At 41.9% G+C, this 22,462-nt stretch overlaps 1 protein-coding gene across 2 annotated transcripts in view; it reads left to right on the top strand.

The window, feature by feature from the left end:
• The window catches only part of ankrd11 (ankyrin repeat domain 11), a 110,749-nt gene that overhangs the window by 66,986 nt on the left and 21,301 nt on the right, over positions 1 to 22,462 (top strand). For both annotated transcript variants that reach the window (XM_030091007.1, XM_030091001.1), the window contains exons 3-4: positions 14,178 to 14,323; positions 19,962 to 20,094. In XM_030091007.1, the coding sequence (XP_029946867.1) occupies positions 14,237 to 14,323; positions 19,962 to 20,094 (220 nt within the window). In that variant the 5' untranslated portion in view covers positions 14,178 to 14,236. The remainder of the gene's footprint in view (positions 1 to 14,177; positions 14,324 to 19,961; positions 20,095 to 22,462) is intronic.

Genomic DNA, 22,462 nt, shown 5'->3' with positions numbered 1-22,462 from the left:
TCTCCAGTGCCTTAGTATGGCATCAGATCCCTGCCCCCTCTTTAAGCAGGCACCGCCCCACCCCTCAGCTGGCTGCGCTCTGCAGTAGCGGGCCTTTCATCCCTCCATCCTTCCATCCCTCCATCCGGCCCTGCCTAGTGATTTATAATTCATCTGGGATCCTGCCTCCCTCCACCCCTCTGCACCAGGACAGCATTAACATTCTGTTTGGTCCCCAGCTACACTGCACCCACGTGTGTTGTGTGTCTGAGGAATGAATCTCAGGCATCAGCAGCGAAGCTCGATTTGGAACGGCTATTATTGTAGCTGTTGTTCGGATCTGGCTCTGCCTCCATTCCTCTGTCATTGTGGGGATCAGATTGCTTGTCTGGCTGTCTGTCTGCTGCTGGTTGTTGCTGTTAGTTCTTTCTTTTCCTCTGCCTTCATATGTGCCGAGTCAGCTGCTGGGCCCACCTTCTCAACACCATGTAATATTAGAAAGCAGTGCAGCAGAATATTCAAGGGAGCAGTTGAGACATATAAGCCATTCTCTGTCATAGAGGCTTTTTACCTGTACTTTACTCTTACTTTATCACATCTGACACTTATTCCCACCAGGCTAAAATAGACCAAATCAATTATGAATTTCAGACAGGTTTTATTACGCATCAGCAGGTCATCAGCTGAACTGGTCTCATTTGGAGAACTTGTACTATTAGACATTTGTGTCATTTCTGATTTCTAGCTCATTGTTTTTATTGCTTTTATGTTGGCATTGTCTTTAATTCATTTTCCTTGGTAATATCTGTAATATCTAGTTTCAGCTTTCTTGTGGTCTTTTTCTTAACATATAATAATGAAAATCATGTTGCTGTCAATTGACAGAAATTTGAAAGACTTAAGGAGAAAGTAATTGAATGTTTAACTGTTTCCATAGACCATTGGAGGATCGAGTATTATTGAAAGAAATGAGCAACTTAGCTATCTACAAATCATCGGGTATTGTAACAGCCCTGATGGCGTAGTTCCACGCAGTGGAGCTTAGATATGCTTCCTGTAAGTATCTGGCTGTGACTTGTTTTGCCGTTGTTGTGTACTGTAACTGTTACATTGTTGGACTGTCCGTCTTTCTGTATTTTCCCAGCGAGGATCTATCCGGTGTGTTGATGTTACAGGCAACGCACTTCTTTCTTGACCAAAGGAAACTTTTCATTCTAATTAGTTACTCTATAAACAGAAACACCACAAAAAGTCAAAATATTGCGCTGTGCATTCAGGCTCAATCAATTTCCTCACTAAAGCTAAGTAGAAGCATGTCTTGCAAAGTTGTCTTCCCAAATCAGACTGGACCACAGCACTTCTACGTTATCCTAATACAGTACATTACTCTGGTAAACTTAACTAAACTGACCTGATTGTGGCTTTCTTACACTATTAGCAGGCACTCTTCATTTCCAACAACACTGTTTTAAAATGCAGAGTGATGGTCCGGTGGTCGATGGCTCTGTGGTCTCAACTCACGGTGGGCCTAGCGCACAAGTTAAGCACTGATTGGTTTATCCTGCTAATTTATCTTGTGCAGAGTAGTAAAGCGGCAAACACTGAAATGGTTAGCTGAGGTATCGTCATGATTGCACATTGCCTTACGATGGCGCAGTGATTAGCGCTCTTGCCTCACAGCAAGAAGGTCCTGGGTTCAAGTACCGGCTGGGACACGGGGCCTTTCTGTGTGGAGTTTGCATGTACTTCCCGTGTGTGCGTAGGTTTACTCCGGGTACTTCGGTATCCTCCGATGGTCCAAAAGTGTGCATGCTCAGTTTATTGGTCACCCTGCTCAGAGACAACAGATGAAAATTAGCCCATGGCTAACTCTGGTGTATTTACACTATTGTAAAAAGAAATGTTGATTAATATGCGTTGTCCCTGATGAATAAATAAATTAGTTAATAACAAGGACTGACTGATATGACTTTTTTAGGGCCGATGCTGATTATTGGTACTTACGGAAACCGATAACCGATATGTTGAACCGATATTCATTTGCAGTAAAAATGAACGTTTTGCCCTCAAAATTTAGTTGTGGGTGGGACATTGTTACACAGCCCAGAGTAATGACTTCAGGCAGAGAGAGACGGCTGTATATATGATCCAAAGAGCACGTTTTTAAATAAATTTATTTTATCAGCTATCGGTGGAAAAAAAGGCCGATACCGATTATTAGAAAAATGCCCAATATCGGCCGATATTATCGGCCAGGCCGATAATTGGTCTTTCCTTAGTTAATAATAATTGGATATAGCACTTAAAAAGATAGATGGATGGATATATATGTACAGGATTTTTTTCTTTTTTACCCTATGCCTGTTATCTTGTCAGTTGACATATAAACATAGTCAGCATTTTGTCGCTTGCCATGACTCTTTTTCTTCATTTCTTCTCTGCCATAAACTGAGCAGCATATGCGATGTGCTGTCAGTGGCCATTTTGCTATCTCACAGTAGCGTCCGCAACACACTGGGTAAAATGACAGCAGCATTGGAGTATTTCAATGTAAAATGTGAAAACAGTCCAACAGACCCTTGAGATATCAGAAATACCAGTGTTTCAAAATGTGGAATCATTGGAGCTTTGTTCAGTGCAACCAATTTCATACATCTGAAAAGTAAATACACAGGGTGAGTTTTGAGCTGAGTGCAGTGTGGCTTTGCTGGAGTGAAAGCTAAAGTAAATTCTGCTTTAAATGTAAAACAGGTGCTCAGGAAGTGGCCTGAAAAGGTGGTCTCAGAGTGTGTACAGTCTAACTGAGCTGTCCCGAATACAGTATGCAGTGGAATATGGATCAGAAACTTTTGGGTTTGAGCTACGAAGGCTTCTGTTGTATAATGAGTGATGCAACAGACTCTATGAATTCATAATTATTCATAGTACACATGAATTATGATGTAAACTTCATGTTCCGTCAACTCCTCAAGGAGAGGGGCTTTAATCATTGTGTATAAGAATTCTGGTCACTTCTAGATGTCCTGCTATCTCAATGGATTATTTCAGACACCACTTTACCAGAGATCATTTGAGACAAGAAGAGACCACTGTTACTTTCACTACAGACATCTGGAGCGCCGACATTTGCCCCATGTCACTGCTGAGCCTCACTGGACGTCAGATTGCTTCTGACACGTTTCTCTTTGATGGAGTTGTATTACAGACACACCGTTTCAAAGGCCGCATACAGCCGAGCATGTGGAGGAAACTATCCAGGTTTTAGTCAACAGGTTTCAGTATAAACAAAGAACAAGTTCTCATTTTGTATACCATTGAACTATTTTAGTCATTTAAGGGACCCACTGTGTGGATTGATGATCTGTACGTATTACGTAAAACATATTTTCCTTTCCGGGAGTGCATCTGCGACACATGGCTGTTGATACGACCATTCCTATGTGGTTGGATGCGTCCCAGGCCACCTCGGAAAGTGGTTTGAGTGAAAGTGCTCTGGTACCTGTTTTCACTTTTCTTTTGGGCTTGCCACATGTGAACTGATCACCCGAAATTTGTGTTGATGCCAGGCGTAAACTGGCCTAAAGAAAGTAGAATCAAAGTATTGGGGATCAGCCTAATTTCAATTCTTAAAAAAAGAGATCAGTGGGCCAAGTATTGTGATGGCGATCGCCGTATGGATAAAATCATCACCAGTGGCGACGGTATCTGTGGGGTGGCAATGACTTTCTGTTCATGGTTCTTAATTGGGAAAGAATAGGAGAATTGGTTTTCGATTTGCCTAATGCAGTTTTTAGGTAGACCAATATGTGTATAGCAGTGATCTAATGTCTATCATTGATGAATGTTGATACCAGAAAGACATCAGGATTATCACATTCAACAGTGCTCAAGTAAGAATTGATTTATTCTTAATTCTCTGGATACTGTATTTTCTTTAAACTAGGAGTGCCATCAAACCTGACTGTAGGTTTTATTAGTTCATTTCCTGGTTACAAAAAGGGCTGAGTGAACCATGACAAGCTTGTTTGTGGGTTTTTCGATCTCTCTTCCTTTGAAAATGGTGTGGTTTTTACTAAAACAATGTCACCAAAATTGCATTGTGACATTCAGTGTGCCTCAAAATTGAAACTCTTTTAAGATAATCGCAGTTTTAACATGTGTGGCGTGTGTGTCTGTGTGTGTATAAGACATAATGATGCTCATCTGTGGAAAGGTCATATCCACCCTCTGTGCCTCTTCTCCCTTGCCTTTCTCTCACTGTTCATTATCTATCCAGGCTTGCTCCCTTAGCTCGGAATTTATTTTTACCTCCTCACGTAATCCTTAATTAATGTAGATCCAGTCACCGTGCCTCACATTCTACTACCACGCACACTTACTTGTATACATAGACACTCATTCATTCATGTTCTCTCAAGCAGGCACACAGCATACATTGATCTTATCTTGAAGGAGTAAAATTATCTTACACACACACACACACACACACACACACACACACACACACACACACACACACACACACACACACACAGTACAACTTTACAGTTATATACAAATTTAGTAGCCTCTACATGCCCAATGGCTTACTGAGTAAGCAACATGTGTTGGGTAAGAATCTGGCTTCGTATTCCCAAGGCATGTTCTATATTTCAGAATTTGTTTAGATGCAACATGTTAACATCCTAAAGTCTTTGCCTTCAATGAAGTTTAGCGGGAACAATTCTTGCAACCTCATTGTCATGATGAACTGTTGGGAAATCCTGTCTGACTACATTGTAACCCCAACCACTGTCAGACACATGAATGACAGTTTGGCAAGGACCTGTATGTGAATAATACGCTTAGGACTCGGCAGCATATGCTATGTATTCAATGTATTGTGGCTTGTTCTCTGTGCAATGTGGGAAATGAATCAGGCAAAGTATCATGATATTTTGTCCAAAGATTTAGGCAGAAATTGGAAAAGTAGGGTTGCAAATAAAACAAAGCTGCGGGTGCGATGATTCTTGATGGCGCGTCTGAGCAGTCACGCCTGTTTCCCAGGACACTAAATTTTCTTGTTTGTTGCTATTAGATTCTATTTCATTATGTTATGCTTGCATCGTCAACGACAATGTAAGACTGTGCAAATTGGGCACATCCATATGTATCCTCTTACACTATGTCCCCCTAGGACATTACATTTTCCTGAATAAATATTACTTTTTTTGCTCTAACTCATCTATTTTACCTTCTTCATCAAGCATAGTGTGGCCATGGTCCCAGCAGCCTTCTTTTTCTCTCTTTTTCATGGTTGTGTTGAATGTTGTACTGTGCACCGTCGTAGGTAGTCCAGCGATGGAAAGGGCTGGATTTATACAAAATTTATACAAAGTACATTTGAATCTCCCCCTTGGTATCCATGGACCAATAGCAGCAACCCATGGCAATGTTTATGTTTACATGGAGTGTGTTTTGTTGGAAAACAACAGTCTCTGAATTCTAACGACACGCAATGCTAACATAAAATGCCAGTAGATGCTAACAAGTACTTACTTCAAGCTCGGTTTGCAAAATTGGCATTTAATTTGCCTCTTTTTCCGCTGCGTCTATATTCTCCTCCTCATTTTTTGGGGGATTTCTTTCCAAACACACAAATGTCACAAAAGTGAGCGCTCCGATGTCCAGCTGATGGGAAGTATGGGGGAGATATTCCAGAGCCCACAAGGCTCCAAGGGAACCGCCTGCAGATTGCAGAGGTTGGGTGCATCTATATGGGTTCCATCCAGTTTTGTAGGGTCCATTGGGCTGTGCCTTTACCTGGGGTAAAGCAGCACTCCATACATTGGTGGCTTGTGCTCTGTTGAAGCTTCGGTTGCCATGCATCAGGGTATTCATCGTGCAGTCTGCACAGAGCAAACTTCTCGTCGTGGGAAAGATTTTTCGATTCATGTCATACAGCGCGGCAGCTTGTGAACTTATAAGATGGTTAAAATCGCGGTCTGGGCAGGCCTTTGCTGAGCATAATACAAAACTGGAAGTGGAGTATTTCCTGTAACATAAGTCTTTTCAGTTTCAACTTTTCTTCGAAAAAGAGATGGTTTTAGACAAATTTAGACCTTGACAAGATAAGGCACACCTCTATAGATGTTTAGCATGGATCGGGCAAACCATGCAACTTTGTTTTCAGCTGTGATTTTCTGAAATTGCCCGTACATATCACTGGTGTACGAGTTGCTACCTAAAACACTGATTGTGTTTCACGATATGGTCCACATATATTGAGATATTCATAAAAAGTCATGTTGCTCCACCCTAAATACACTAACCAACTCACATTTCTGGTGCTGTCTCTCGAGGGATCGAGTGTTTAAGCAGACAATTCGCTCGAAGCACTGGTCGAGATGACAAATACTCAGATTTGTTTTTCATTTTCAGACCACCTTTGCACAAGGTGGGGAAGAACAGCAATAACAAAAGCATCTCTTTGTCACCTTTGTCAAAGTAATCTGAAGCAGATAGTCTCTGTTGATACTTTGGTGAAACCAGAGCTAACTCTATGGCAAGCACATTGTGATGTCTGCCAATCATTCGGTGTCCTATGAAAATCTCTTTAATATCAACAAAAAACCCACTTGAAGGTTTATTTGCGGGTTGGCTTTGTTTTTGGTCTCTCACTTCTAATCACGTCTCCGTTTGGAACCATGATCTCAATTGATTTGTCTTTTTTTTTTTAAACCCTCCCCCCAATTCTGTTTGAGTTCCTTTAACTCTGTTCCTTTTCAAGACGGAGCGCCGTAATTGGCTGCCTAGGCGTCTTTAAACCCCAGTAATTTTGTTGTAACTTGTTACTTCTGTAACTTGTTGCAATGACAATAAACAGCATTCCACTCCATTCCATTCCATTTGGTGAAGTAAATGCAAAAGGCTGCATGAATGTTTCTATGGGCGAGCGATGGCGTCAACTTCTGATTGTCCTCCCGAGCTAAGGTTTGAAGAATAAACCTGGGTTTATTGCAGTCATGCCAGTTTCCTCTGAGCAATACAACAGAAAATACAGTTGGCCATTTCCTTTTTCCTGTTTTGTTGGAATCCCCCCATCTTATGTTGTCTATTTTGAGTCTGCATTATTGGCATTAGTATGGCATAGAGGCACACATTGTTTCTATTTATAGAGAAGTACAAATGGAAAGCTATTTTGTACCCTAATGTTCTTTTTAATCAGTGATTTGCAGAGATAGTCGTTTTATATCTGCTCACATAAGTGTTCATATCATTTTGGGGGGGATTTTGGATCATTTGTGTTTGTAAGTGAAAGGTTACCTTAGACCCCATGTTCAGTACGAAAATATGGATTTGGTGTTTTCAGTCACTACTACCCTCGGGGTATGAATAGAAAATATAGTTAGATTATCACAGTATATTGTGATATCACAATATATCATGGTATTATTGTATAACGACCCAAGTATCGTGATGCAAATCATATTGTGAGGTCTTTGCCAATACACACCCCTATACTACACAAGCAATAGCAATACTTTATGATCAGCATCTTAGAATGTTACAAAGAAATGGTACTGCTTTGCAGACATTTCATGAATGATCACAAGTGCAGCATTTTCATGGTTTGGCATTTTGTTATTAGATGTTATGCGATTTGGTGCATAGCTGAGTAGTAATGTAAATTAATTGATCAGCTTTTCTGTAATTGCTTTACACAGTCTGTGGGTTGGACAATCTTGCATGAAAAAACCATGTGACTCCACTTGGTTTTTGAAGACATGCACAGTTTTGTTCTCAGGTAATGGGTAAATGCTTCAGTATGGGCATAGCTCAAGAGAATGGTGAGCAATAGCAACTATTAAGTCTCTTCTACACAAAACTGTAACATACTTAATTCCTACCAAAGAATTTGTATTTGGTGTACTTAAAATCATTATTCAAACAACATGATGTGATTGCCAGGACATTTTGAAGGTAGAATACTTGTTGGATTGGCCACATTTGAATCTGATGGTGGATGCATTTCTGCTTGGGAGAGTGGGTTTCTCAATCACACTGCTGCTCTTTCCACCACCCTGCACCACTGCAACCGCTCACTCGGGGGGGTTGGGCCTGTGAAATAAGGCCAAGCTATCCAGAGGATTGGAGTAGATATTGCACCAAGTGTTTGATGTGCCATTTTTGTTGTTGTTTGTCGTTTTGATGGTAGTACTGTGAGCTTATATAAATATTGCTATATGAGTTTTGAAATTTATTTCGGTTTTACTGCTTCTGGAAATAGTTGGCTTCATATGGTCTCAAGTCTTTGTCCTAACTATTTTCAAATGTAGTACAATTCTTTGCAAATGACATTGTACAACTGTGGACCCCGAGTTACACTTCTTATAAGAGATGTTTGTCAATGCACATAAATCTATGAATGAAGCAAACAATTCTCGTTGGTCAGATGTCATCCAAAGGTCAAAAAGTGATTGAAACCTCATTGCTTGAGGTTGATATGCAAAGATACTCCTCTATCAATAGGCTCCCTCTCTCTCTATCCACAGCTCTTTCACTAGCTTTTCTGATAGGCCTGCATCTGTCTCATCCTTTAGTTGCTAGGCAACAGGCTTTTTGTGTGCATGCGTGTGTGTGCGCATGTGTGTGTGCTCACACGTTGCTGTGGCAATGTCGGGCTTTTGCCTGTGAGAGAGGAGAAAGATTTTGAAAATAGAGAGAAAGGCAGATGAGAGAGAAGTACTCAGAGAGGAGAGAGAGAAGAAATGAGAATGAGTCAGAGCACTGATGAACCTGAGGGATTGGATAGGGAAGAGCTAAAAAGCGCGAGATGGTCTCTAGCCTTTCCTGCGGTATAGACACACACTATATATATAAAAATATACACACACGCACACACACACACACAGAGGCCTGCCACTATCTTAGCGAGGTCACTGCCAAAGACAGCATGATTTACCAGACTGGCAGGCAGGCAGCAAGCCCTGAGCTGTTATTGGATGGAACAGAGAGGTGTAAGGGAGAGTGAACGTGCTCAGAATAGAAAATCAGAGCAAGTGATTGGATTCCTCCCCACATCTCACTCCTCTCTTGCTCTCTGGCTCGCTCCCGTCCTAGAGCCTCATGGATAATAGGACCACTCCCACTCGCTCGCATTTCAAATATATTTTGTCATTTCCCGATGCCCCCATGTACTTCCTGCTGCATATATCACACATTTAACATGACTGTGTTTATGTAGGAAGAGAGATATTAAGTTTAGATCTAATGGTATAAAGCTAAAACTTTCTGCGGAAAATAAAGAATAGTTGACTTATGTTGCACGTGTGGGCTACAAGCCTAAATCCAACATACTTTTCAAGAACAAACTCAAAAGCTTATCTATTAGCTTGGCCTACACCCACAGAAGTCCAGATGTTTTCTCATATTTAATACAGCACATTTCGCAAGGTAAATGTTTGTGTGCGAGCGAGCGTTCCTTGTTTTTTTTTGTTCTTAGCTCCGTCTGTAGGCACACGTTTTCTGCTCAGGCATAATGCACCTCTTCTCTTGGTGCTTGTGTATGCATTTGCACGTGTTTGTGTATGTGCGTGTGCCAGTCTCTTCTTCTCTACACAGGTTTATAATGAAGTGAATGGGCTCAGGTCAGGGACTGAGCAGCCAAGCTGGGCTTTGGTTGCCAGGATACAGCAGCAGAGCCAGGGTGGCTTTATTTGCACACCAAACAGGCTAGCTAGCTGCTGCTGCTGTCCTTTTCTATTCTCCTGCATGGCATGTTAATAGACTGCAGGGGGAATGCATGCACAAACTGAGAATGGATGATATCGTAAGGATTTATTTCATTTCAATTACGTATTAAAATAGATATGCTTTTATTTATTTCTCTGAAATCGTAGCATGCACACACACACAGATACACGCACCCCAAACAGCTACAGTGTACAGTATACAGTGCATCGCATCTATCTACTCACTGCCCTGTATACTGTAGACCAAGGAACTGGGCTCGCTATGAGCCATGCTCACACACACACACTCCGGCTTCTTAATGAGTGTAGCGTTGCTGGTGTGTGAGCCCCAAAACTCTTGAGCATGTACCACGGCTTGCAGTTGCACGCCGAGCAGTTAAACTAATGAGTAACATCGAGCTAACTCTGCTGCTACAAATGTTGCTGGTGATTCAGTTGCTGATGTTGTGCGAACTGTCTTTCGCCCCTGCTCTTGACATTTTGGCAGAATGTAGTTTATAGTCTGCCACACATTTGTCATACTCATTAATAATGGAGAGTCTTCAAACTACTGAAATCGCTCGCACATGACGTACAGTAGTGCTCTTACAGGTGATATCGGGGATCTTTTTCCAAGTATGAGGACTACGTGCTGTATCGAACCCAATACTGCTGTCGGTATTGGTGCGTTCTTGCTTTTTTGTCTTTGAATTGTTGCCTAATAGCGGCGACTGAGTGTCTTGTGTGGTGTAAAAGCTCCTTTCAATATGAAAAAAATTTTGGTGAAGGGATTCTTTCACATATGACAACAGCAGCTCAGTACTCAAACATGTAGCATCATTATATTGTTTGGTATTTCTGCTTACATGTCTTGTATCTAGGAATTTGTCCTGTATAGCACTGATTTTACCTTTTTTTTTTTTAATGATCTGCGCATCGTTGTGCATCTCTTAACCGACAAGGAGCTTATGTGTTGATCGACTGCCAGGGAGTGTGCTGTTGATGTGTATGTGATTGTGCAGGATGCGCTAGGGTTGGTAAACACAGGCACTGAGGCCAGAGCAACATGCCCATCCCTGCATGCAGCTGCTGTGTTGTTCAGCTGTCAGTGTGGAAAATTTGAGGTGTGTTTTTTTTGCGAGCACAATGAGAGTCATAACTTAGGAGTGGCTGAGGGTTGGTTCAAATGACTGCTTTCATCTCTTGCACGTGTAAATTCACTGCGTTTCAGCTGTAATCCCAAATGTGTTGACGTATAATTGTCACTCAGATACCCATTGCTTTCACTTGTATGTGTGATTGAGTCATTTCAATGTGTTGATCCAGAATGCCTTGCTTGGCCTTAAATTGGGATTGTACAAAGTACCCCTGTTATGTGACGTTTTGTTGCAGAATGAAATTTAAATCGGCATGTTTAGTCTTGTATTGCCTTCCGATGGTTTGAACTTGCTAAAATGCACAGACAGAAACACTTCAGATCTCTTTATTGCCCTATTGTTTTTAAATATTTTGCGCCGCTTTAGGTGAACTGAAATCCACTATTATCCGTTAGCTGGAGTAGTAACTATTTGTTCGTGGTCCGGTGGTTTGTGCGGCTGTTGCATTATAATTTCACGAGATATGGAGCTCTTTAACTCAAGTAAGAGGGGTTTCACATGTGGTTCAGCTTTTAGTTGGAAGATTTTTTGGTCATTACTCATTGTCAGTTTTGGTGTCAGTCTTAAGTGCGTGCCCATGGTGTGTTCCAGTGCATTTGTGAGTGTGCACACAGTATGCTGCAATATGCTGAAGTGTTGGCCTCTATCTGACCGCAGAGGGAGTGGCTCAGAGGATTAAGAGGATGCTACAGGAAGATGAAGAGAGAAAAGGGCATAAAAAGAAAGAGAGGTGTGCGTGTGTGTGTGTGTGTGTGTGTGTGTGTGTGTGTGTGTGTGTGTGTGTGTGTGTGCGTGTGTGTGTTCATTCAAGGGAGAGAGAAGGGATGGCAAGTAGTACTGGCAGGTCCTGTCCTTCATTTGAGAGAGATTGCTTCTCTGGCTCACCTCTCCTCACTCCTTTCTGCAGTTATCATCTATGGCTATGTCGAACTTGGCTGACGTCATAAATAAATCATTAAAACTCAAAAAGGCCCCTCTGTTGTTAACCATCCCTAAATGCAAGTGGACCATTTTAAATGAGCTTCATTTTGCACGGACTAGCTAGTTAACAAAAGATTGTGTTCATTATGCGTATTCACACTCAAAGATGAGATTTGATGAATTATGTTAATCTAACAGTGATACATTTTTGATAGTGAACGTCATAGATGTTTGCATCAAGTAGTATTTTGCACGTTAAGTTAAATGGGCTTTCAATTGTTTTCAAAACAAATCAAATTTAGCAGCCACGTTTGCAGTGTCGGCACTGGGGAAAGTAGTATGTTGTGTTTTTTTAGGCGTTGGTGTTATTATTGGGTATTGTTTGTGTGAGACACGCCTTTGCATTCGTATACACACCAGTAAACACCAAGCAGTGACGAATGGTTACAACTCTTAAAAAAACAAACACGATGTCAGCTAACATTATGTACCTTGAGATTAGGTTGGAATCATGCAGCAGATGATGCCTGTGCTTTAATCCGGGTCTCCTCTCCGCGTTTACATTCATGACTCGCTGGCTTGCAAACATCATATTCTTGCGTTGTGCTTAACAGCGAAAAAGCTCTGCCGCTAAAGCCGTCCATCATAGTAGTCCTAAAATAGTGCAGAGATTATTGTTCTCAAAGCTCAGCTGACCTAGTTTGAGGTGAGTGTCTGTGTTGCTGCGAGGTTTGTTTATTTCTGAGAGTAGTCAACCTTCCTGTCACTTTGTTTGGTGTGGTGAGAGGTGGGGGTTTAGTGGAGGTTGCAGCGAGTGCTTACCAGTAGCAGAGAGGAGATAACAACGAGCCATAGGAGGAGGAAGAGAGAGGAAGAGGCCTGCGGTTTGCAGTGTCTCTCTTCCCAGCAGTAGCGGGGGGGCAGTGCGTCCACTGAAGCCTATCTGGTTGGCTGGCTGGCTGACTGTTTTGACTTGACTGACTTGACTGGAGGGATATAAATAGCAGTCTTTGAATAGGATAACTGCAGAGGGAAAGGAAGAAGGATGGGGGAGGGAACGGGCCGGGAAGGGAGATGGAAGCGGCGCCAGGGAAGATAGGAGTGCCAATGTCTCAGAGTAGCGAGGAAAAAAATAATAATAATGCAGCCATGGTCTCATCTGTTCACTCACTCATTCAGTCGCAGGGATGATCAGACTTGGACGCACTCAGAAGAGAAAGTGCATTATGGAGGAGAGAATTGAGGGATGGAATTTATGATTAATTCATGGCTCTGTGAAGCAGCAGGCCATGAAGGGACGCGCCGGATAGTAATGCACATATTGTTGTTGTGTACTTGCTTAGAGGACAAAGCAGGCTCTGAGAAGACGGAGCACATTAAACTGCCTGTAAGCCTCGGTTGGATCATGAACCTACAGAACTATCACTCACACTTAGCAGCGCCGTTGTTGTAAGAAGACTGGAGTCTTCTTTAGCAGCTATGGTAGGGAAATTCTAAATTAGTACACGGTGGAGCCCTCAATTATAGTTGTTTGGTAACTATGGCGGAAAGCAACTGCTGAGGATCCTGTTGAGACGTGCCAGTCATGTTTCTGAGGGCACTCCTTTGCTAATTCTGTGCGTGCTTATTTTCCCTCAACAATATTGCTTTAAAATATCGCTTATTAATGCATTTTCTTTTAGCTCATAATAATATAGTTTAACCTTTTTAAATAACCATACTGTAGATCAGTTTTTCCAAAAATGTTGTTACAGCTGTAATTACAATTGTATCGATTGGGCTGTCGTCAATTCTAAAGCGGTAGTTTGATCTTTCACTTCACCCCGTCCATATGTTGAAGTGTTCTGCTCAAGACAATGAAATGTGAACTGCTAACAATGAACGTCAAACACGTCGCATGGCGGCCATCACCACTGGTGTGTGTGTGTGTGTGCTTGAATGAGTTAACTGTGTAAAATGTTTTGCGACTGCTTAAGTGGTGAAAACGTGCTTTTCAAGTGATGCCCATTTCTTCTTTCCTTCAAGTTATGTCCAAAAAAAAGGAAAACGCTTCAATATTTACCAATATTTAGAAAAACTAGGCCAGTAATGGAAGAGTTCAGAAATTACTCATGAGATTAGTTAATAAAGTGCTAGCTGCTGAGCTATTTTTAAACATTTGGGCAGATTTTGGTTGCTCTTTGAGTTTTATCTTGAGAACAGATAAGCCTTTAGCCTGCCCCAGCTGCAGCTCTCCTTCCTCTTAAATGTGCTTCCTCCAGAGCGGGAGCGTAATGGTTGAAAATAGAGTGCTTGATGTACCGCTAATGGCTGCATTGTCTGGCAGGGTGTAAATGTGTTTTCAATAAACCATGCTGTCCAGGTGCTAACCTCCCCCTCCATTTCTTTCTGTCTCTTTGTGTTCCAGACGGTTGATGACGATGCAATGGCAGCGTGAATGAAGCTTGGCGTGGGGAGAGCTGAACGATGCCCAAAGGTGGGGGTTCTAAAACCCCCCAGCTGGACCACTTCCCACTCAACACCGACATGGTGGAAAAGCAGGGTGGGAAAAAGGTAAGGCAAAAAAAAAAATGCAGTTAAACAGGCCGTGCCCACATCCATATCAATCTTGAGGGTGTTAGCGTGTTAGCGTGTCCTCGACACTTAACCAGAACCCCTCGATCGTGTTAAAAATTATGAAACCTTCCAGACAGAATGGGAACATTGGAAAAATTGAAGGAGGAAAATGGTCTTAGTTGGGGTTTTTGCTTTCCAGTGTTCTCTCCCTGTATTCATCTCGATAGATTCGTGTCATCCAGCCCAGTGTTACTTCAGCATGGTTGCTACAAAGTGTGCTGGTTTTAATGATGCTCTTCTGTTGTTCATGCTCTCAGTCCTTCTGTGTAGATCCCACACTTTGGGAGTTCATGGTTGTCTTTCATGTCGACGTAGTGGTGTATCACTCGCTGATGTTTGATTTGTCCCTCGTTACTCGGGATGCAGAAATACTTTTCAGTTGGTTTTTGATCCACATATAAGGCCCAGCTTCACTGTCATGTGGCTGCGAGCCACTAGTTGGAGCAACAGCGCCACCAGACGCCGCTGGGGAAAGCAAACACATGTTGTGCTGCTAAACGTGCGCAAAAAAAACTGGCATACAGACACTCCACAGAAGAAAAGTGCAATCAAATCTGAACTTGCAAAATAGCTGCAGGTAGCACTGTTGGCTAGTCATGCCCAGGGTGGTTTCACATGTTTACCTCCTTATTGCACCAAGTCTGAGACAATAACAATGCGCTTGTTAGATATGCTTAGAGATAGTCTAAAGGTAATGGCATCAGGACATTCATGCATTAAACTTGAACATGTCGTGTCATCACACAAAATGCATCCAGACTGCTGCATGGTGCAAAGCAGCTCATATTCCAGCAACATTTCAAATCCAATGTGGTTGTTGAGAACTGTTAAAGATCTACATACAGCTCTTAAAACACTGTATGTTTCAGGAACAATGTTTATCACACCAAACTGAATTGCGCTGAAATTGGCCTTGTTTTATCAATGCGTTTCCTTCTTCAAACTTTTAGACTAAGCTTATTTTTACAGATTTGTTTAGCCGACAGACAATTTATTCACCAGGACTCTGCTCCGCTCAGCAATGCCCCTATACTGGAATTATAAAGTCTGTCTTGAATTGCAAAGAAAACAGAAGATACTGGGATGGCGTAAATCCTCAGAGGAAGTAAGGAAAGTTCTTGAAGGAGCTTAGAACAACCGATCTCAAAATAAATACAGTTGTCGGGCCACATGTCAAATTATTTTTTGCACTGTGTGAAGTCAGGTGATTAGTAGATAGAGTTCTTTTTCTTTTTTCTTTTTTTTTTTCATGCAGAGTCTCACAGAAAGCTGATATACATACTGCTGTAATTGAAGTAAGCATGCTTTTCGTATTTTTTAGAGGGCTTGTTTTTTACCAAATCTTTTAAATGTATGATCCAGTTAAGCTCTTGAATTTGTAGGCCAACACTTTGTCATGCTTCTCAAAAATCAATCGGATGTAAACAATGCAGCGTTTTCATTGTAAAATCCTTGTCAGTGTCTAGAATACGATTACACTTTTGAAAACATTTGAAAAATCCTGTCATTTTCAGAGGCAACACTGTACGGATATGTCACATTACCTGAACTTTGTTAAAAGCCACACATGACACACATAGTCAGTTTTTAGCATTTTAATACTGAGATGAAAAGTGCTTTACGAATAAAATGTATTATTGCTATTATTATTATAAGATAATTGATATGTGCTCGATAAAATACCCACATGAACGCTGCAGCCAGACGTTGAACATTTATTGTTCGGACCATCACGTGATCCCCACTGGATGGATTTTTCCCACGGTGCTCTTTGCTGGCATTTTTCCTCCAGGTTAATGACGGAGACGCCTGCACCCATCAGCGTGATGGAAAGCAACCAGGTCACCTCTGTGGTCCAGTTCTGACCCTCATGGGAACTTTGCGCGTGCTTTCAGCAGTGCACAGGGGTCACTATAGGCCACCTGACGTGTCTGCTAGCGTGCTGCAAGCTCTCGTTCTCTTTCTGTTCCAATGCCTTCCGGTTTTTAAGCAGTGTGCGCTATAGTAGCTCTTCTCTTCTAGCTTTTCCATCCGCCTGCATGGACCAACTCTTTCAATTTACATCAGTGAACTCTGGACGTGACCGGCCACAGACGCTGATTAGTACCAGTCACTGCAGGCAACTGTATGAGACGTTCCAATTTTTAGTTGCTCTAAATTGGCGGTGTAACCATCACTATTCATTATTCAACATGGCTCAGCTCCTTAATCTCGCTATTTTAGCAATATGTTTAATGTTATTGCATCCGTATGACTTAATGTGATTGTTTTAGTGCATTGATTGACCTGGCTAATGTGTGCATGATACATACACTGTATGTCAGTGTTCTCATAGCTCATGATTATTAAAACGCCTGAGTCCAAAGCATAGCGAGTTACTCCGATGCTGCACTTTGTCAGAATAATTTGCGCGTTGTGTTTCATAAACACTCAGACTCAGCTGTGGTTACTTCATATTTTCAAACTTTAACCACCCTCGCTTCCACATACAATGAACTGTGGTATAACAGCTTGTTTTGGTGTCCTTGAAGTCCAAGCAGAGAAAACTGCTTGTGTGAGAAGCACTATTTCAGTGGTGTAATGACATTTATCCAGTGAGTAGCACTGACTTGAAAGTTCCCCATTAAATTAGTCACAGGGACTTTCGTGTTGTTGGTAGTTAAAAAATGTCTGGCGCAACTTGATGATGTCACGGCGTGTGCCAACTGCGAAGCCAAAAGCAGAAGTGAAGAGAGGAGAGGTGAAGCTTATGCAGGCATGGATTTACAGCTCTCTGCAAAGGATTGCATCAGACTCCGGCATGGAGGGAGGGAGGGAGGGAACAGAGCACACAGGGGTGGGTGGAGAACGCAGGAAGACGAAAAGAGCATGCATTGCTAGGAGACCACCAAACAGGGCGTCTTGTGAAGGCGGATCTGGATACAGTCTTGTGTTGTCAATGCTTTCTTTACATTTAATCCTGCAAACAGTTTACAATAACTTCAGAGACACATTCCAGTTTGCCGGCCAGTTTCACTTAACTTCAGCACCTGCCCAGATTTGTGCGTCATGCCATCACTTAAATGATGCGTTTTCCTTTTGAAGCCATTGTATAGCCGAGCGAAGACGTGGACAGAGAGGAAGAGGAAGAGAGAGAGAGAGGGAGAGAGAGGGAGAGAGAGAGAGATCAGCTCAGTGTAGCTGACACTGTTTGTCTCTACTGTACCATGACATCATAGTCTTATGACTGGGGCAGGGCAGGGGGAGGAGTTCAGCCAGTTGACACATAATAGAAAACCTGCCCCGAGGATAGAGATAGATGAGAAGGGGACAGAAGGCACGGCGCAGAAATTAAGTGGAATGAGAAAGTGTGTGTGCGGGCATCACATCTGGCGTGCTCCTGCATCTTTATTGTGCCGCTTTCGGTTGATTGTACCTGGGGAGTATTGTCTAAAAATATCTCGAATTTCAAACTAACATATGCACTGTGCATGTACGTTTATTTATTTTGGGATCATTTCCCGCTTAACTTCTGATTGAGCAATTTAAGAAACAAAACAGAATTCAACATAGACTAAATCCCTGTTTTGTGGAAATCCCCCTTTTTATTGAATGTACAATCCTATAATGTTTTTTTCTTTCACAATTTGCCATGGATGGTGTCAATAGAATTTTTAGAATCCAGTATTGGCTGCTGTTTTGAAGATGGAGGTATTTATTTTGCATGATATGAAGCCAGAAAATACGAACTGCTTATTGCAATTTTAAAAGATTTAACACTATTTTTTGTCACAATAGATTTTTGTCATAATTTTAACAGTTCTCGGGTTAATTTTCTATTTAGGTTGGAACATCAAAATGTTGAATAATCTGATCATGGTGCAGAGAGGGGAATGATGACCTGTATTATGTAGACCTCAGGGTCACTGTTGGCATCAGCGTAAGATAAACTGACACCAATGCTTGTTCGGTTAGCACGGTATAGGCTGGCCGATCGGCTTTTACCCTCGTGTGGAAATTAGGTTGTTCCTTTTTAGCCCTGGCTTTGTCCTGAGATCAGTTAATGTGAAGTGGATGTTTATTTTCTACACACGTTCATTGTAAGGCCTTTATTTCGGAGTCTCTGCAAAGTCATTCACTTGTGTTTTGAAGATACACTGTTCAGTTTTTATCGCACAAACTCAAACTAAAGTACATTTGATGTGTTTAGCTTTAGTTTGCATAACATACTGATAAAATTTAACTCGTTGCTTTGAAAATAGCACCCTAAAGCGTTTTCTGTGGTCATTTATGCTTTTTTATTTTTCAGATATACTACTCCGACGTCACTTGGTGTGCTTTCACACAGTGATATTTGAGTTAACTGAGCTCTGTTGACATGACAGCATTTTAGTGAAAACACATTATTTTTTCCTTTTCATTTCATTAAAAATGTTGCGTTTACACTGCAACGTTTTCAAAATGAACATTGTCTATTTACACGTGAGTGACAGAAGTACTGACAACAGTGTAGCTAGCATGCCTGGCCACGATTCGGCACTGTTGGTTGTGTTTTGAATGAATGCACATACACACGAACACAGAGAAGAGCAAACTATAAACTTTAACAGTGACGAGTACACAGACTTTTGTATGGACAGTCGACCAGGTTGGATTACTATTACGGTAACTCTTAACTCTAAAAAGTCCCGGGAGGATATGGGAATCATGACACTCTGGAGGCCGCCATTATTGCTGTTGTCCATCTGCTCATGCACGTGTAGAAGAACAATTCACTACAGTTGGTGTGACAGTAGCCTTACCCAACTTCTCATCCCCGTCTGATATTATTATTTGTGTTTACAAAGTTTTTCTTCATGAGTGTACATTTCTTTAAAGATGCTTTTTGAGGATGCAGTGCTGAACTGTTTGTGTTCATACAGAGATAAATCACAAATTTTAGAATATCATTAAAATTGTGGGGGTTTTTTCCAGACATGTACATGTGTATAGGTATATATTGTCAAGACTTTTTTTTTTTTTTTCGCTATTTAATATTATCTTTTCACCAGACTTGTTATTTATTTATTTATTTTTTATTCTCTACCTTTTCCAAAGTTGTACTTCCTGTGAGACTTGCCTGTGTTGATAACCAAGTTGCTATCACTACGGTGTCTGGGTACAACAAATGAGCAAGTCGAACAGATTCATAAGTATTTACATCTGTTGATAGCAGATAGGCTCAGGCTCCGGCTTGTGATTGTTTCCAGCAGCTGTAGACCGCAGAGCCGAGCTGGCGTCAGCTCCTACTCCTCTGCCTGTGCCTCGCTCTTTTGCTGTGGTCAGGGAGTCAGGAATCTCGGAAGAAACTGCATGGAAAAGTTTCACTTTGACAAGCCCATTACGGTTGTGGGGATCAAGGCAGGGAATAACACTTAAACGCAGGCGGAGGTAGCAGGATCTATGGATAGCTTACATCTGTATGTACTCCTTGGCCTCCATTTCTATCTAAACTACAGACATTTACATTACTATACTGCTGATCGACTGTGTTTAAAACATCTGTTACCCTCTGTTCGTTTTGCTTATCATGGTTTTCATTTGTCTCTTTTCTCAGGATAAAGTGTTGTCAAACAAGACTCCCAAATTGGATCGCAGTGATGGGGTCAAAGAGATGAAAGAGAAGGCCTCTAAAAGGAAGCTGCCCTTTACTGCTGGAGCAAATGGAGACCAGAAAGATTCTGACTCAGGTAAGGGATTGTTGGAAAGTATTTACCCGTTGGTTTTGACATCTCCACCTCCAAGAGACTTTGAAGTGGGAATCAAAGAGGAATGGGAGTTGCTGCATTACATCCTCTCTGGCTGGCAGGAAGTAGTTAGCTGTGCTCTGTAAAAACGGGGGTTGGGATGCGCGAAGTGGAAGTGCTCCCAGCTCCATCTCAAGGCTTGGCTGTGTTTGTGGCACATCTGCGCGGTCCGTCTTACCTACAGTCTTGAAGGAAAATAAGAATACCACACAAACTCACGATCCAAGTGATAACGGAGTTCTGAAGAGCCAGCCCGAGCACGGTTTGTGTTGGTAAGGCTCTGCTCCGTATTCTCTTTAATTAGGGAGGGAAGGACTACTGCTCATGCTTGTTTGACTTTGCACTTTAAGGGTTCAGGGTTTAGCTTGTTGATGATGGTCCAAGTCAGAGGCTTTGCTCACAGCCTTCATCTCCAGCACGGGCTGAGCCGCTGCAATGGTTCATGCTCAGTGATTACACTCGCAAGAAGCTTTCCACTGCAGACCAAAGAGAGAGAGTATGTTGCAACAGAAGACTGTTGAGATTTGGCTGTAAGTGTAGGTAAGACTCGGTATGCATTTTGTTGGCATGAGATGCTGTGTAATTAGAGTGATTCACTGCATCTGTTGATAATTGAAATGTTTGATTGAGGCGTATTTCCTCATTGCTTCTTTAACCGGCTCTTTTGAATCTCTGTTAAGCTTGTGTGTAATGCTTTGTGCACGCCTTCCCCATGTTCATGTTGTAAGATTATATCGTATGGTGCATCATTGGGAATAATAATCCCATGTGCTCCATTAGCTCAGTTTTGTTAGCCTGCTTCATATTCCACACCTTTTCCAGTTCTAATGCTGCTGGTTTCCACAATAAAGAGGTCAACCCAAACACTGTTTGTGAGCGGAGGCGTCAGCTCTCACAGGAATCACAGCAGAGTCGTAGTCCTGTTAGTATGCTAATAGCTTGATGGAAAGAGGATACGTTGTCTTTTAACCCATGACCTTGCTTCCCATCTCTACCATGTTCGGATTTGAACATTTAATCTGCCATCTACAAACTGTAGAACCCTGAGAAGTTTTATCTGCTCGTGGTATCAATTCCCGGTCAAGTTGCTGTCAACTGAAATATCAGGCCTACAACTTTATTATGTTGTAATTCTTTAAAGAATGAAGACTTGTTCTGTTGGCATCATTTAGCCTGGTGGTGAAAAGCAGGTCAATGAAATGCTGCTTGTATGTTTTTGTTTTTGACTGATGTGTTTCGTGTTTGACCTTGGGACTGTCCAGTGTTGCATCGTATGAATTCCCCTTTCAGACAACATTCTCACATTCTTGGGTCACATTCTTCAAGCAGCGTGTATGTGAATGTGAACAAAGCTTCACTGAAAGACAGCCTAGACGCTTAATGGTCTCTGCACATGCACTCATTTTTTCTGAATAGACTCATATATTATCAGCACAGATCAATGACAGAAAGCCACAAACTCTGCTCAGGTTAATTCTGTTAAGAGTTTATGCTAAACAAACTGGTTTCTGTAAGTGCAGAAGAATCCCATTGGAAGGACAACGCCGCATTTAAAAATGACGTATGTGTATATGGAGCATGTTCGTGAGATAAAACCAAAATACCTTCATTGAGATGCGTTCCCGTGGCGTACTTACAGCTGTCCAATTGTGATCAGATCGCCCAGACGAATGCTTGTGCCAGGTGTGAACACGGCCTTTGTTGTTTGACCTTTTCAAGTTCTGACCCTGTTGGGTCGGTGTGGAGCCCCTCTGCAGAATGTTACACCTCTACCGCGTCACAGCTCCCACCCCCCTCGCCGCCCCACCCCCAGCTCCGGTTCCTCACTGACTTTCTGTGCTGCAGAATATATATGACTGCGGGGGATGTTATCATGTACTAAGATATTGTTTTGCTTCGTCCTTGGCTCCAGCTAAGTAAACAGAGATTTAGTTTATCCACTGTTTTGTTCAGCAACTTATGACATTAGTATTATAATGTCTCAGCTACACTCCGCAAATGTGTGTTTAAGTTTACCTCAGGCTTGTTCACATTTGCTGTGTGGCTGAAGCAGTTAAAATTGGAGATGTTTGATAGTTTCTTCAGCTTTCTCGTCACACTGAAGCTTTGAACATGAGCACATGAACACAGTCAAGCAGCATATTGGAGGCTTTTCAGAATGTGCCTCATTTGTTTTGACACCCCTTGTGAAACTTGTTTAAAAAAAAAGGTATGTGCTCAGCTAAACATTCTCATGGGCTTTTAAGTTGTTTTTAACATGTTTAAAAGTGACATGAATTCCTTCTCTACGCATACCAACAGAGAAATGGCA

Source organism: Salarias fasciatus, chromosome 1 (genome assembly GCF_902148845.1).
Source record: "Salarias fasciatus chromosome 1, fSalaFa1.1, whole genome shotgun sequence".
NCBI lineage: Eukaryota > Metazoa > Chordata > Actinopteri > Blenniiformes > Blenniidae > Salarias > Salarias fasciatus.
The sequence above is the reverse complement of the archived record's forward strand: the minus strand, read 5'-3'. Positions and strand labels throughout refer to the sequence as shown.